This window comes from Gavialis gangeticus, unplaced genomic scaffold, assembly GCF_001723915.1.
Source record: "Gavialis gangeticus isolate Ggan-Ray unplaced genomic scaffold, GavGan_comp1, whole genome shotgun sequence".
NCBI lineage: Eukaryota > Metazoa > Chordata > Crocodylia > Gavialidae > Gavialis > Gavialis gangeticus.
In genome coordinates this window covers 9,537,845-9,554,094 of record NW_017729034.1, presented here as the reverse complement: position 1 = coordinate 9,554,094, position 16,250 = coordinate 9,537,845, and the positions used below count along the sequence as shown (strand labels likewise).

General features: G+C 43.7%; 1 protein-coding gene across 1 annotated transcript in view; it reads right to left on the bottom strand.

The window, feature by feature from the left end:
• ATP1A1 (ATPase Na+/K+ transporting subunit alpha 1) overlaps positions 1-13,550 on the bottom strand; it is a 30,048-nt gene extending 16,498 nt beyond the window's left edge. Inside the window, exons 1-12 of the mRNA XM_019526774.1 lie at positions 13,425-13,550; positions 12,134-12,193; positions 10,356-10,559; positions 9,878-9,991; positions 9,250-9,384; positions 8,952-9,069; positions 7,869-8,137; positions 6,798-6,996; positions 4,617-4,726; positions 2,145-2,279; positions 1,508-1,700; positions 818-993 (exon numbers count right to left, since the gene is read on the bottom strand). Coding sequence (XP_019382319.1) covers positions 818-993; positions 1,508-1,700; positions 2,145-2,279; positions 4,617-4,726; positions 6,798-6,996; positions 7,869-8,137; positions 8,952-9,069; positions 9,250-9,384; positions 9,878-9,991; positions 10,356-10,559; positions 12,134-12,193; positions 13,425-13,454 — 1,743 coding nt within the window. The 5' untranslated portion in view covers positions 13,455-13,550. The remainder of the gene's footprint in view (positions 1-817; positions 994-1,507; positions 1,701-2,144; positions 2,280-4,616; positions 4,727-6,797; positions 6,997-7,868; positions 8,138-8,951; positions 9,070-9,249; positions 9,385-9,877; positions 9,992-10,355; positions 10,560-12,133; positions 12,194-13,424) is intronic.
• Between the last annotated feature and the right edge of the window lie 2,700 nt (positions 13,551-16,250).

Below are 16,250 nucleotides of genomic sequence, written 5' to 3'. Positions count from 1 at the left end.
ACCGTGAACAGATGACATTTAAAGAAACTGCCGAGACAAATACCTTGGTGCTTATTCTGCAGAACTCTATAATCTCTCTCTCAAGTTTCCTTTTTAAGCTTTCCATAATCCACATAACATTTTGGTGTTCCTTTAGTGTTTCACATGCACAATCTCATGAGCAGGGATCCTGCTTCCTCCCCCCCCCCCTTCCTGCTGTGTTGGCCCTGCCATTACATTCCTGCTCACAGATACTCTGATCCCAAAAGCAGGTCAATCTGAATCACGATGACTGGCATGTGAGAGAATGTGGATGCTGAGGGACAGTATCAAGGAAGCTGAAATGCATAGGCCAGCGATCAAACCCAATGATAAGAAAACCCCAGGAAAGAACAATGGTCACAGGTCATGGCTCAAGTTTCCCTGATTCGGAATCAATTGGCCAAGAGATCGTTCTCTCAGACAAATGGGTCTGAATACAGAAATTTGAACTTGAGCTGTATAAAACTTCATCCCATAGACACAGGGGTGGGAGTCTGGAGCTTGCCTCAAACCATCTGAGGGGCCTGTGTCCTCACTACTTGGTAGTGAGTATGTCTGTGTATTTGCTGCTGTATGTAGCTGCTCTTGGTAATGTTGCCCGACTGATAATATCCCTATAAACCAGTGTACTGTTGAGAGGAACTTGCTTTGGCTTCTCTTGTACTTTTCCAGATAAAATAAAAGCTCCTGGAGTCACCCTAGGTGTAACAGCAACACAAGAGCACCCTCTACACCTCTTTAGTTACACTTCTCCAACCTGTGTGTGTAAGCTTCCCTGAAGCACAAGAAAAGCTACCTTGATTCCAGCACTTCTGCATTTGCCAACAGCATCTGGCACAGCAGCACGGGGTGGGTCAATCATGGACATTAACCCAACGAAGCAGAGCTTTTCAACAGGAAAATTCATATCATCGGTGTCAAACTGGAAGCCTTCAGGGAACTGGTCGTCTGGCAGAGCTAAATGACAAAAACCTGCAACAGAGCAAAACCAATGCTTGTTTCATTCTTGCATGACATGAAGCTGGTGTCACTAGGGCTGAGTGCAGGCAGCGCTCTCAATGTGTTAATGATGGCAGGTCTTTGTAAGGCTGAGTTCTGTCAATGTTATTCAGAGATACTCAGCAGCAGCCATGCTCTACTTTTTTGAGACCACTATCTAGGTGTCAGTATCAGGTGCTTGAGTGCTCCACAGCATCAGGAAATGGAACACATCTCATATAAAGCAGCTCATGAACAGCACATGATCTAGCACACATGGTTTCATTTTGGTTCAAGTGACTGGGCTGCTGGGGAAGAATGAAACCAGCCAGCATCCATATGGGTTGCGCTTTCATGCCGAATGTGGTAGCTCCCCCTAGCCAATGCTGAACTGTCCTCACGAGTTGCATGCAGACTTGCATTGCCAGAAATGCCCATGACCCCTACACTGCTTCCGCAGCACCACATCTGAAGGCCCAATCACTGGTGGCACGCTGCTCTTCCTTACCCAGTACCCTCTCCCCGAGGCCTCCCAATTCGAGGTAGGCATTTTGAAAAGAGTCTCTGATCTCCTCATCCAGGGGCTGCTCCTTCCCATGGATCAAAATGGAGCTGCAGCGGTCCAGAATCCGTTCAGGTGCACCCTTCATCACCAGGAGGTGGCAGGACTCAGAGGCATTAGCATTCTTGTGAATAGAGAGCTGGGTGGAGGAAGAAGGACAGATTACAGTCTTAGATGCTTTGAAAACAAGGAAGCCTCAGCCCTTCTGTCTAAAAGCACCAAACCTGGAACAGTTTCCCACTTAGCCACACCAAGTGCCTAATGCCCACTCAGCCTTCCACATGACACATGGGATCTAAACCCCTTCTGCTCAGGTGGGTGGGGCATGAAGAACTGAATGCACTCTCTCTTTAAGGTCATATTTCCAATTCATCCAGTCCCTGGGCTCAGCCTTACTGAGACTCCCTTCACACAACCTACATAAGCCAAGATTGTATCAGAAACACCTCAAATCATAATAAAGTCTTATGCAATCCTACTGTAGTGCAGTGAGAAATGACCCAAGACATCTTCTCTGTGCTACTCTAATCAGTAACGTCAGGCAAGGAAATGATCCTCTTCCCAAAAGAGGCTGTGCACTTACCTGGTATTTGTTGGTGGAGTTGAATGGAATTTCAGCTACCTTGGGGTTCCTTCCCCTCATTTCCTTGACTGAACCACAGCACAGTTCAATACATTTTAAAAGTGCAGATTCAGAGGCATCACCTGCAACTGCTCTCTGTTAAAAAAAGAGTAAAATTTCACAGATTAAGCCCATGAGAGCTTATACAAAACAAGGCCTATTCGTCTTGGACACAGCCCAGCTTCAACATGAAGCTGCTCTGGACAGCAGAGAAATGATGGATAACTAATTCAATATCCAGCACTGGCCACAAATACTGCATTTGAGGAGAAGGAGAGACGGGCCTTACAAACTGAGAGAACACTGGTTTTCTAAGCGAAGTCAGAAATAGAAATCTCTCTCCTACAATGCGGGGACTGTTACAACCTAACAATGTTCTGTGGCATGCAGGTAATACATCAGAGAAATCTGATGGCTTCTAAAGCTGCAAGAAGCAGGAAGAAAAAAATACTTGTTAGCTCCCAAGTTTTGATGGTAAATGACTGGCTTTACAATGAGGACATGGATTAGTCACAAGGCTGCAATGGGAAAATAGTCAAGATTCTGCACAATTCTTCTGCCACTCTCATCACTACATGGTCAGAGTGGATCACCAAACAACAAGCCTAACACCTGTTACATAAAGAACCTGGATACAAGGAGAACTATTGATCTACTATGCAGCTATTTAGTTGTTAACAGTAATTTCAGCCCAAGGCTTGCTTGCAACTTAGCATGCAACACCCACTACATTCTTCTCCATGCGGAATTAATGGCTTGATGGAGGATTAGGCACGCTCTTCTTTCCAGCAATCCCTCACAGTCGAAGATGAATGTATGCCTGACGATGACTGAGGCCTATTGACAGGCTCTACTGCAGCTTGGACATGTGTTTCCATGTGGGGTGGGCGGCACTGGATTCTTGATTTGGTCTGCTACACATGGTTTAAGCTCCTCCAACTTTTCCATCTCCTGTTGTTGTTGTTGTTGTTGTTGTGAGGTTTCAAAAGTACCGAGGATCCCTGCTGCAGACTCTCCCTCCATTTGGGGCAGTCCTGGGCGACAGTCTCTCATGAGCTGACAAGGATGCTGTATTTTTTTAAGCTGGCCTTGAGGATGTCCCTGAAGCACTGTCTCCACCCTTCTCTCGAGCATATGCCTTGGCTGAGTAGGAAGAATAAAGCTTCTTTTGAGAATCGGCAGTAGGACAATCGAATGACAGGGCCAGGCCAACAAATGATCGTCACCTCAATACTCCCGGCATTTGCTTGCAGGAGGATGCCAACGTTGTTGCGTCTGTCTTCCCACTGGATTCAAAGGATCTTCTGCAGGCAGTGTTGATGGTACTTCTCTCTGCAAGAGATGGCTTCTGAGGTACAGGAAATACTCAACGTTTTCCAGACCCTCACCGTAGATCTAAATTACCGGAGCTGGGGACTGCTCATTAAGAGCTTGTTGATAGAGGACCCTAGTCTTCTGAATGTTAAAACACCAGTCCCATTTTCTTGTATGCCTTGGTAAAGATGTCAATGATCGCCTGAAGATCTGCTTCCAACTAAGCACACACTATGGTATCATCAGTGTACTGGAGCTCATTGATTGAGGTTGGAGTGATCTTGCTTTTGGCTCAAAGTCAGCTTACATTAAACAGCTTACCATCCATTTGGTAGCTTAGCTCCACTCTGGCTGGAAGATTGTTGGTAGTCAGATGTAGCATTGCAGCAAGGAATATTGAGAAGAATGTTGGAGCGATGAGACACAGCCTCTCTCAACTCCTGTTTTTAACATCAAAGGGATCTGTGATGGATCCATTACTGAAAGCTTGCATACAGTCATGGAGCAGGCAGAGAATGGTGACAGATTTTGATGGGCATCCATACTTCAGAAGGATCCTCCACAACACTTTTCAGCTGACAGTTGAAAGCTTTCATGAGGTCAAACAAGGCCATATATAGAGAGACGTATGTTATTCCTGGCATTTCTTCTGCAGCTGGCAAGCTATGAAGATCATGTCAGTTGTGCCTCTTGATGCCCTAAACCCACACTGTAAGGGTTCTTGCAATGATCTTGCCTGTGGTGGAGAGCAAGGCAATATCTCTGTAGTTTCTAGTCAGACTGTCACAATCATGGTGTCTCTGAGGTTGTTTGGGATCTCCTCATTATTCCAGAATCCACCAAGCCGCCCAAATATGCTTCCTCTAGCATATTTCAAACCCCTGACATGGTCCACCTGTGTTCTAACTGGTTGAAGGCAGAGAAGTTGATGCTAGAGCCATGCATCAACCCCCTTCCAGAACTACCTCTCTGCCTGAAACACAGGTCTCCCCAAGGTTTCCTTTGTGGGTGCAGATGAAGTTGGCCCTCTCCTCCAAAGAAACCAGGGACACTAGAATTGTATCCATCAAGTCCTAAAAGAAATGGCTATCAGCAGACTAATGCTTTTGCCAGACTCACCTTGAGAATAGGTACGTTTTCTTGGTTTGCTTGGAACACAGCACGGTTACAAAGACCTGCAATTCTGGACAGTGCGCTCCAGGTGGGAGAACTCTTGTCAAAGGAGGCACCTGAAAACAGGGGGAGGGGAAAGAAATTGCCAAATTAGTCCATTAAAAGGCTATGTTAAACTCAGATGCAAAGTCTTGAACCTTTTTGACCTCAATGTGGGAAAGCTCACTTTGGTCCTCCTGGAGTTCTGGGCTGACTCCACTGCTTCTAGGCTGAAACTAGGCATGAGCTGACAAATCCAGGGAGCAAAGCATAAGCACTGAAAGGCCTGAGAAAGTGTAACCAAGTGCAAAAACAGGCCAGGATCATCTAGATTCTATTCAAAGCTAGTTGTTTTTGGTAGGTCAGACTGACCAAGGTAAGCAATTTAGTAAGACATACAACTCCTCCTTCCACAGATCAGACAGAGGACTCCTCTCTGTAGGTTCCCTTCCTAGATTTACCACTGCTCTCCCTTTACCCAGTTGCATGAAAAATAGATCTAATAGTTATTTCTGAAGAATGACGCTTAAGGCATCTACCCCATGCAGACTGTGGAACAGCTTCAAAAGATACAAATCTAACATGCTTTCCCTGAGAGGGAAGGACTATGCAAAAAGCTGTTAAGCAGCCAACTGCTAGTTGAGAAGGAAACATTTGACTGATAAGCTGGGAAGATTTCTTTCAGGAACAAATGCTGGTTTATATCTACTATAATCAGGCTGATCGTTGGAATTCAAGTGCTTCCAAATAATGCCTTGCATTTATAGCTTTGCACTGGTGTTAAGTAGCTGAAGTACTAGTGTGAGCCAGACCAAGCTGCTCTCAGAACTGGTTTGGACAAGTGTGATTCAGGCCTGGGGAAAGGCAGTCTTCCACATCGCTCTTTGTGAAATGCTCTCTGAATATCCAGCAGGGGTAGAATCAGAACTGACACTGGTGAACTGAAGGAGACTTTCTGCTTAGTCTGCTAAGTTCTGCTGTCTCAACCGAACAAATTACTAGCTACATATGTTCTGGCTCTCACAGTGAAGTCTACAATTTTGGCCTGGTAATTAAGATTTCATGGCAGAAAAACAACAACAACAAAAATAAAAGCACCATATTCATAAGTTAAAGCAAGCTTGCAAGAGCTAAGCAGTAACCTTTCCCTGCTGGGCTGCATGCTTACCTATTGGGCTACACTGTTCCCAGGAGTTATAGTCTAGAGGGTGGATGTCCCCATTCTTTTCTACAGCCCAACACCCCTGGTGGAACTGCATCTCCCATGACCAAATGTAGTCCGAGTGACAGGAGGCATCACAAAGGTTTCTTCAAAGTCAATTTATATGACAAAGCCATAGCCCTACTCACAGTTCATGAGCAAATAGAGTGCTAAGTGTATATATTTTGCAACTCTGGAAAGTGGTGCCTTCAGAAAGTGGATTTTAAAGCTATTGTGTAATGTATCTGCAAAACACTAAGAGCACCTACACACGACAGACACCTGCTCTGACACGTGCTAATCAGCACGCATTGGAGCAGACTCAATTAATCGAGTGTGCTCACTGGCCTAGGCGTTGTGTGTATTCAGCTTCCCCATGCTTCATAATGGCAGCAGGGGCACTTTAACTAAAGTGTCAAATGTGCTTTAGTTAAAGCACCCCTGCTGCCATTTTGAAGCACAGGATGCTGAAGCATGAGACGCTGTGGGTGCTTTAATTAAGAAGTGGCTCCCAAGAGCTGCTTTAATTAGAGTGCACCCCCTCCACCCTGCACCTTGGGGCACATGTAAAGGTGCCCTAAGATCTTACTTGCAAGACTGATACGTCCTGGCAAAATACCCACATCTTATCAAGGTCATGGATCAATCTAAAACTTAGTACAAGTATAGTCAGTAATCTTTCCAATGCTCACTGGCCTAACATTTTATTAGAAGCATAGCTTGAAGCAGGGGGCATGTAGAAGGTCCATACAAATTAGCTTGGAACTCTTATCTACCAAGAAGTCTACAAACCCCCCCCAAAACTTTTAATAGTCTGCAAACTGGGATGCAAAGAGTCCTTCTGGCTAGTTAGAGGTAACAAAATTTGCGAGTTAACAAGAGGAGGGGTCTTTCCAAGAAGCTATACATTTTCAGTCAGAGATTAAGTACCAAGTGAAATTTCTTACCACTCTGGTTCTCTGTAGTGTCAGCCTCATGGATCTGATTGTCAAACCACATGTGGGCAACTGTCATGCGGTTCTGAGTCAGGGTGCCAGTCTTGTCTGAGCAGATGGTGGACGTAGAGCCCAGGGTTTCCACAGCTTCCAAGTTCTTTACCAAACAATTCTTACGAGCCATCCGCTTGGCTGTTAGTGTCAGGCACACCTGGGGGAGGAGGAGAGGTGGGATGAGATAAATGCTTGTGTACCAAGTGGGTTCTACAGTGCCCAAGTATCAGAAGATTCCTGTCATTTTGTTTCCCCAGAAACAGCATTCACCCCTTCCATTAACTAGGCAGCTGGGAGACTCATTGATTTATAGCCGTATTAAATGGAGATGGTACGTATTTCCTCTTTCATAAATTATTCTCAAAGTATCACTGGGCCCAGAAAGAGTGACACTCCATACAGTAAAACCATGACTCAAGGGCAAGAGATTTTTAAAGAACTGGGTGACATTTCAGATGGTTTAAAAACAAAACAAGAAAGAAAAGACCCAGGAATGTAAGGCCTAATGCTTCCCTCCCAGCAATTCAAACACAGCCAAAAGGCCAAAAAAAAAAGTCAGGAGCATGTGCCTTTCATTCTAAAAAACTGCTGGAGGCAGTAAGATTACTAGCCATATACCAAACGTCTCCTGCTTTCCAGCACGTTAGGGAGTAAACTGATGGACTTCTTTTTGTTCCCTTCAGCTAAAGATGGTAGGTCCCTATTGGTGAATACACTTGTGCCAATTTTTAAATATTATTTGGCAAATTAGGACTGACTTGTATTGCCAAACAGCCTGAAAATTGTGCTAAACTCAGCACCTGGGTTACCCACTATCTAGATAAGTGGATGCTAGACAGAAACATGCTGTTCATCCAAGAGACAGGCATCAGCTTCTGGCCAGAGCCACTTTGACCTAGGATACTACTCTACAATTAGGATATCCTGAACTGAACTGGGAAGGGCCATGTCTTCGAACATCCAGTAGTGTGGTTTCCTAGAAGAGTATTAAGTGTAGCTGATATTAAGTGCCTTTCCCCAAGAGCTTACCGTGACAGTAGCAAGCAGACCTTCAGGGACATTGGCTACAATGATGCCAATGAGGAAAATGACAGCTTCCAGCCATGTGTACTCAAGAATCAGCGATAGGATGGAGAAGGAGATGCCCAGGAACACAGCCACTCCGGTGATGATGTGAATAAAGTGCTCAATCTCAGTTGCAATGGGGGTTTTCCCCCCTTCCAGTCCAGAGGCCAGACTGGCAATGCGGCCCATCACAGTGCGATCTCCAGTGTTAATGACAACACCACGGGCAGTGCCTGGAGGAGAGAGACAAGCTGCAATACAGTACTTGCTGAGGCCAGACTCAAGAGAACTTTCAGCTCCAGCAGGCTGGAAGAATCCATTCCAAGTCTCTGTATGGGTGTTTGACTGTGGAGTGAGAAGTGTGAGGCCATCAGACCACAATTCCCGTTTTTGTCCCTATCCACATCAAGGGCTCTACCTATGGATTGCTAACCTGTACTTCAGTGTCAGGGTGCCTAGGATCTGGAATCAACTTCCAAGAGAAGTGGTGCTGGCTCTTACCCTGGGGGTCTTTAAGAAGAGACTAGATGAACACCTTGCCGGGGTTGTTTGACCTCCATACTCTTTCCTCCCACGGCAGGGGGTCGGACTTGATGATCTGCTCACGTCCCTTATGACCCTACCAACTACGAAACTATAACCCAGCCCCAGTGAAGGGATTTCTACAGGGGTAGGGCTGTCCATCACCAGGGATCCTATTTTTCCTGTTTAAAAAGAAAAATGACTTCCATAAGTAGGACTTCAGATCCCAGACACTTTCTGACAGCCACGAGCAGATATGATGCTTTCTTTAATCCAAATTAAAGGAACAGAAGTACATCATTTAGGAGAAATAAGAAAGATACCAGAGCAGCTTTAAACTTTCCCTACTAAATTACTGCATAGTATGACTTTTTACTAGATACAGCCTTTCTAGGAGCTAATATCCTACTCTTGTTTGGGTGTGGAGCAGAGAACCACATACATGTTTACTGTTGCTATTCAAGTTTCCTGATTAAGTGTTCTAATTCCCAGTGTTACATTTGAGAGAATGTGAACATCACATACCTTCCACACAGTTAGTGGAGAAGAAAGCAATGTTCCGGGTCTCCAGTGGGTTCTCATTGGTGAAGTCTGGAGACCTGGTCTGTGGTTCTGATTCACCAGTGAGTGAAGAGTTGTCTACCTGCACAGGGAAGATCACAGTTACACTTATAAGTGGAAATTAAGAGTGAAAAAACACTAGAATTCTAGGGCACTTCTATACCACTACTTAAAAAATAATGAAAAGATATTCTATGCAGTCAATTAGAAACATGACTTCCATAAGTAGAACATGAGATCCCAGACACTTTGATGCACCCACCTTACAGCCATGAGCGGATACGATGCGAAGGTCAGCTGGAATTCGGTCTCCCCCTTTCACTTCCACTAGATCTCCAACTACAACGCCTTCAGCATTTATGCTTAGCTTTTCACCATTTCTGATCACAAGGGCTTGCTGCAAAGTAGTCAAGAGGTACACTGCTTTAAAACAGATTTTTATAACAACAACAACACGCCTAATAATAAGAAAGAGAACGCAGGGAATATTTTTAAATTGCTGTGCAAATGGTCAAAAGGTATGCATTTAGATGGGCATGGGATTGGAAAAAAAAAACCCTACTGGCTTGCTCTTCCTGAAATTATAGCTCCTGTTGCCATGATGACTCCACGGTTGTCAGATGTGATATGGGATTTTTATTCTCTACAAGAGCTAAGTTTAAAAAGTGCTTTATAACCAAGCCAAATAGAGAACCAGCTGCAGAAGTGTTCTGCTGGATGGTAGAGGTGCTCAGTAAAGACCACAGCCAGTGTATATTAGCAAGGCTATCATAAGGTCAGAGGAACAAGGAAACTTCTGTTTTTAACATATGGAAATCCAGTCACGTATTATACAGCCAAACACCAAAATTTAAACTGGCCAGAATGCAGGGAAGTAAGACATTCCATACCTGAGGTACCATGTTCTTGAAAGACTCCATGATCTTAGAACTCTTTGCTTCTTGATAGTAGGAGAAGCAGCCAGTTATGATGACAACAGCAGCCAACACGATACCCAAGTACAACTGCAAGAAGCAAGAATGGAATGAAAATGTGTCATGGCATTCTTCAACTACATGCATTATATTTAATACCACCATTAGAGCACAGCTGCTTGCAGTTTTTGCACAAATCAACAGGCATAAATCAGCCAAGATTTAATTAACATTCAAGGAAACAACAGTTACTTCCATTAATGGGAAGGATCTTTGGTGGGCTGAACTGAGCTTTTCAAGGCATACAATAATAGAAGAAAAGGGATCAGTTTGAGCAAAACCTACATTTGCGGGAAGAGTTCCTGGACTGAAAGTTTAAACTCAAGACAAAACAGCATGTCTAGTGCAATTCAGATGAGCCTCCCGCAGTAGTATATGCACACTGGCTACTCACGTTATCATTATCTGCCTCCTCCTCCATGGCAGCTCTGATACCATAAGCCAAGAAACAAAGAACAGCTCCAATCCACAGTAAGAGGGAGAATCCTCCAAAGAGCTGCCGGCAGAACTTTACCCATTCAGGAGTGGTGGGTGGAGGTGTGAGGCTGTTTGGGCCATCTCGAGCCAAAATCTCAGCAGCACGAGCAGGTGTCAGACCCTAAAACACAGGAGGAAACACGTAGGTCAGATACTTAACAGCCGTAACAATCACACCATAAAGCTTCCTCATAGACACAGTTTACAGGTATAGAGGAAAAAGGAAGGAACTGGGAAACCATTTGCAGTTCATTCCTGTCCTACTTGAAAAAGGGTCTCATCTACTTTGCTTCCCAGCTTCACCGATCTCAAGGGGACTGAGTTAGTGTCAATGGGAAAGTAGCGGGCATTTGTTCAGCCTTTACCAAGATACTATACGTACGGACCTACCTAATTTGTGGTGGCTGCCTCCATATTTCTGTAGTTCCAGCACAGCACCAGGCTCCATTTTCATGGCAGAGCACAGCAGGGCCCTCCACACCTGCCAATCTCTGGTGCAGATGGGACTTCTGGGACCCCTCAACCACAGACATGATGGGGGCCCTGCCATGCTCCGCTGTGAAAAACTTCCCCTTCCCTCTCTCTCCCATGCTTCAGGATGCCAGGCCTTCCTCCCTCTGTTTCCAGATCCCCACTCCCTTTTCCCCACCTTGCCGGCCATTTTCCTGCTTTTTTGCAGGACTGGGCTTTTTCCCCCACAGGCAACCTGCCAAATTCTCAGTTTCCACAAAAATTGCAAAATCATGAATTTGGTAGGTCCTTAGCTCTAAGTTTTGCATGATATATATGACTTCCATCTCTATTTCACATGTGAAAGTAACAGATGGTGAGAAGATACAAAGGGGCCAGGAATTCAAAAAGACAGGCCTTCAGCACCAAAGGCATGACACAAATGGTCCACAGTAAAGTATCTCCCTCAACATATAGCAGAAGCAAAAAGATGAAGATAACAAGAAGAGATAATAGTCTGATTTTAGTCTCCTGAAAAGTTCTGAATTTCAAGTAGTCAAGATTTGACAAGAGAATTAAGTTGCTCAATTTAAGTTGCTCCTAAACCCCAGAAGAGAGAGAACTTGGTGCTACATACAACTATGATACAACCCCTGCCCTCCCACCAAAAAAACCCCCAAACAGTTGTCAACAACTAATTATGCCAACCAGGTGAGAAACAACCATGGTACTTCCGTATTCCAAGAGCTGATCAAATTATTTATGGTTTTTAAGCATTTTTATTTAAAAATGTGACATCTTCTCTTTTTTAAATTGCCATTGGCTGTCATTTAATCTTGGGCCATAAATTAACTTATGGCAGAGGACTCCTACACAAGAACATCTGCTATAGAACACAAACAAATAGTCTTATTGTACGAGTTCCTAATGCAAAAATTAAGAATCAACCTGAGCTTGGAATACCTGAGACTTAGATAAGCAAATACCAACTTTTTTTTTTCCTTTTAGCAAAGTCATTAGAGCATTTAAGCCAGGAAACAGTGGAAGAAGAGAGAAGTATCAGTGAAATCTACTGCCAGTCCAACAACTCTCCCAATGGCTGCAAAATTTAACTGAAACAGTGAAGATTAAGAATCTGAGGCTAATCCTCCACACCGCCTGGCCTATCTTCATAGCAGACAGGCTGGTGAGGCTGAAGCTGCTCCTTCTACACCCAGAAGGGAGGAAACATCAAAATCTACCTACCCGACTCAAGTCTGTTCCATATTTGCGGTGAAGTTCATCAAGGCTGAGTTTGTGATCATCCTGAAGGGCAGAGAAAAGTGTGATTAGAGGGGGAAAACAGTACCTGAATAAGTGGGGAGCAGAGGGTAACAACTTTCTACTTTCCAGTCCCTTGGCAATCACTTCCTAGGACAGACAATCTCATTGCAAGGAAGGCAAGTTAGAGTTGAGGAGCTATCCAAGTGGTAACCTGACCACGTAGCTCTTCCCTTTTAGCTTCACACCAGCTTAATGTTAGGCTTCTCTACTATATGCTGGGAGGAACATGACAACTAACGAACATAAGCTGCTCTTCAGTGTTGCCTACAATTCTAGTCTGAATCCCAGAGAAGTTTCTTTGGGTGGGTGAAAGGAAGAGGTGTAAAGACAATTTGTTAAGCACTCCAACCTTCCCTTGCTAACATAAAAAGGAATCTTGTAACTGTCCTAAATGCCAAGGCAAATGAGATCTAAACCAGAACATGCAGAAAAACTTATGTATAATTCACTAGTTGAACTGATTCCTCCTCAAAATGATTTGTGAGGCGAGATGTACCAGATAAAGTCTAGATCACTGATTCTCTGATAGAATGCCAGGGCACCCTGGGGTGTCATGAGATCCTTTGAAGAGTGGCACAGGAAAAGTGAAGAGATAAGCAGATAAGGCCAGGCTCAGGTTTTCCCTGTCTGGCTGTTCCCCACATCCCCACTGCCCACCTGTGAGAGGAGGTAAGCACTCTAATATAGATATCAGTTTGCTGCTCAGTTGACAGAAGTTATGGAGAGGTGCCTCAAGCCTATGAAAGTTGAAAACCCCTGGTCTAAATGCACAAAACAAGATGGTAGCTAGAGCTAAAAACTATAGCTTAATGCATACCACTATCAGAGTAGGCCATGGCTCTAAGTGAAATCAGGCAAACTACATTTTTTAGTGAGTGATGGCTTCCAAACAGTAGAGTGATTGCACTGACACAAATGGGGTAGCACTTGCTCTAGAAATACATTAGGGCAGGACCTAAACCAGGCCAGGTACTTTTTGGACACACCAATATAGAGCCAGATTTTCTCTAGGTGCTTGAACACCTTGGAAAATTGGCCTGAGAAGCTAAAAGTCCGAAGAGATTACTGAAGAGACCAGGAGAGGGAGGGTCAGAAACTTCCGTCACTACACTTGACAACTCAGCAGCTTCCAACCACTCTGCTTCCAGAGAAGTGTTTTCAAGCCAGTGCATGTTGCTAAAGAGCCAGCCCTGCCCTTTCTTCATGCTCTTACCATTGAAACTTCCTTTTTCAGTTCGTCCATATCCCTCTCCTTCTTCCCCTTTTTCTTCTTGGCACCATGTTCTGATGTGGCGGTGGGCTCATACTTGTCACGTCCACTCTAAGAAAAAAAAGTTAAGCAGTCAGAGAAGCCTTGTGTTTATTAACTGTCGGAATACATAAGGGGTCTGCATTCTTCTTGTATGTGGAATTTCATTGTCAAATAAACTGTTTACATTTAAATTATGCCACTTTCCTACAAACAAACAAGCAAGCATACAGGCTTGTCCACCCAACAACATCCATATGCTATGCTGATTATTGCCAGGGATTGTGCAAGTGCTGGCCTAACTAGTACAGATGGGCTACATGCTGTGGCTTGATTTAGAAGTCCGAGCCTTGGTCCAGCTGAAGTGACAGACTGCACATAATCCATTCCCAAGTGCACAAGGAGACTCTTTCCAAGACATTAAAGATATTAATGCCTCCTCTTCCCTTGGTCTTTCCTAAAGTGCAAGGAGAGATTCTGCAGTACAACTAATATTTTCTTGTTCACATATCCTTAGAACTTGTGAAAGTTAACATCAAAATACTCCTTCTTGCTCTGAAAGTACACCTCATGGAACAAATTCTACTTATAGACTTTGGTTTTCAGCAGTTTCCAAATCCCTTAAATTACAAGAAATTCTGCATGCAATCATGCTCTAAGGCTTAGTTCAAGAGTAATAACCAGCAGGCAACAGATACATAAGCAATAGAGTCTACTTTCTTATAAAAGTCCCTAGCAATTATAAAACAGAGAAGATGAGCCATACAGAAAGCAAAAGCATCTCTGAATAGAAATAAAACTGGTAGCCTGTCACCAAAACTGCACATATTTCCACAGACCAAAAAAAAAAAAATCTGCCTCAATGTTAACACAAGCTTTCTCTGTAGATTTCCATACTTGCCTGAGTCTCACGTGACGCAGCTATTTCCTTTCTCCCTTCTGCTCAACACCTAATAGAAGCTGCTGTAAAATTTTCCCATGACATTTTCCATTCTAATTAGAACTATATACTCCACTAGATATATGTGATATAATGACCATTACCTGCAATATACATCTTATAAAACTGATAGATAAGGAAATGAATAAAACTGCTACTGTAGGGTATGTTCCCATTATGTGCAGATACTCTGAACTAGGAATTACAATCCCTGCTAAAACAGACAAAAGGAGACTGAGAACCTATTATCTTATCTATGTCTTATTAGACACAAGCTTTTATAAAACATGGCAACGAGATTTTTTTTAAGTTACAATGTGCCAGGAAAACTTACCAGAAACTAAAAAGAAAAAAAATCAAGAGCAAAACCAAACATTCTTGTCCAAACTGACAGAAAATAATAATTGTATCCACCCCTGCTCCTTCCCCCCAGTATAATCGTGAGGTTCTTCCTTTTTCATGTCCTTGCGACAAGGATGTGAAATTTGCAGATTCATTGGAATTTGCAGGGCCACGCCATGGGCACTTCTGCTATGACAAACTTGCGACCTCTGGGCTGACAACTGTGTGACTTAGCACACATGCCACCCCAACCCCTGGTATTTGTGAGGTGAGATGCATCCAGACAAGGGTCAGGATGCACTAGTGACTATACTCCTCCAACCACGTGTAGCATCTATGGCTTGCATGTGATTTTACATAGAGCAGCACTGGGTTGCCTTTTCCACTCAAGGTGAGCATTTATGTGCTTCTGCCTGCAACATGTACACGTAAGAAAGAGCTGTTCTGTCAGAACAGCACTGCAGGCTATTTTTAATGAATGGTATGAAACTTGTCCTCTGCCTCCTCTTTGTGTGTAAAGAATGAAGGAGAGTTAAAGAACAGCATTCTTGACATTCTCTTCCCTGTGCTCAAACTGCACTTGATTTTTTCTAAGGTGAAAGCAGCAGTGCGTATGACAGCCCCGACATTCCAAGACAGAAACATCTGCTACAGGGTAATTTGAAACTGGTTTTAAAAAAATACAACCCAAAAACCCAACACTGCTATAGCATTTTCCCAAGGCTTGACCAGGGCTCTTTCCCATCACACGAGTTCCAGTTAAACTGTTCTTAAATCAAGTGTCCTAACTAAACAGCAAATCAATGTGCAGGCTGGAGCATACAACACACATGCAGTATATACAGTTAGTTCCTGGTCTCTTGCTTCAAGCTTAAAGAGGAAATGAGATTTTTGAGGGAAGAAAGATACACACAGGGTGGAGTGCATAACGTGTGTGGAATCTGCTCATTTCACTCTTTCTACTGCCTTTACATGAAATGCTATGGATGTTCAGAACGAAGCTGAATTAATTTACCCATTTAGCCCCACTGTCCAAGTCACGTCCTGAGTATCCAAGCTGTCTCAAGGCCCTCACTGAGCAGTGCTCAGCTGAAAACATGCAGGATTAATTTGAACCCATTCGTTTCAGGCTCCTCTGTGACTCATTCCTGTTAATTTCTGTTTTGGTGTGTTTTTTAGTAAGGCCTTGGACACCATTCTGCAACTCCCAACACACCTCCTCCTCCTCCTAAACTGACAGCAGCAGAACAGCGACTGCACATGGTATTTATATTAGGTTATTATTTTGGGCATAATAGCCAAGTTAAAGCTAAAAATATAAGAAAAAAACCCAAACAACCGCTGCATTTCCCCTGGTGAGTACAACTTTTCCTGGCCAGAATGAGGGTAGGGGCAGGGTATGGCTTATGCAACACTTCCACCAAAAAAAGTTAAGGTTTTTTTTTTTTTGTTTTTTTTTTACATATATTAAAAAAGGGGCAGTTTTCGGATGTAGTGAACACCCATGG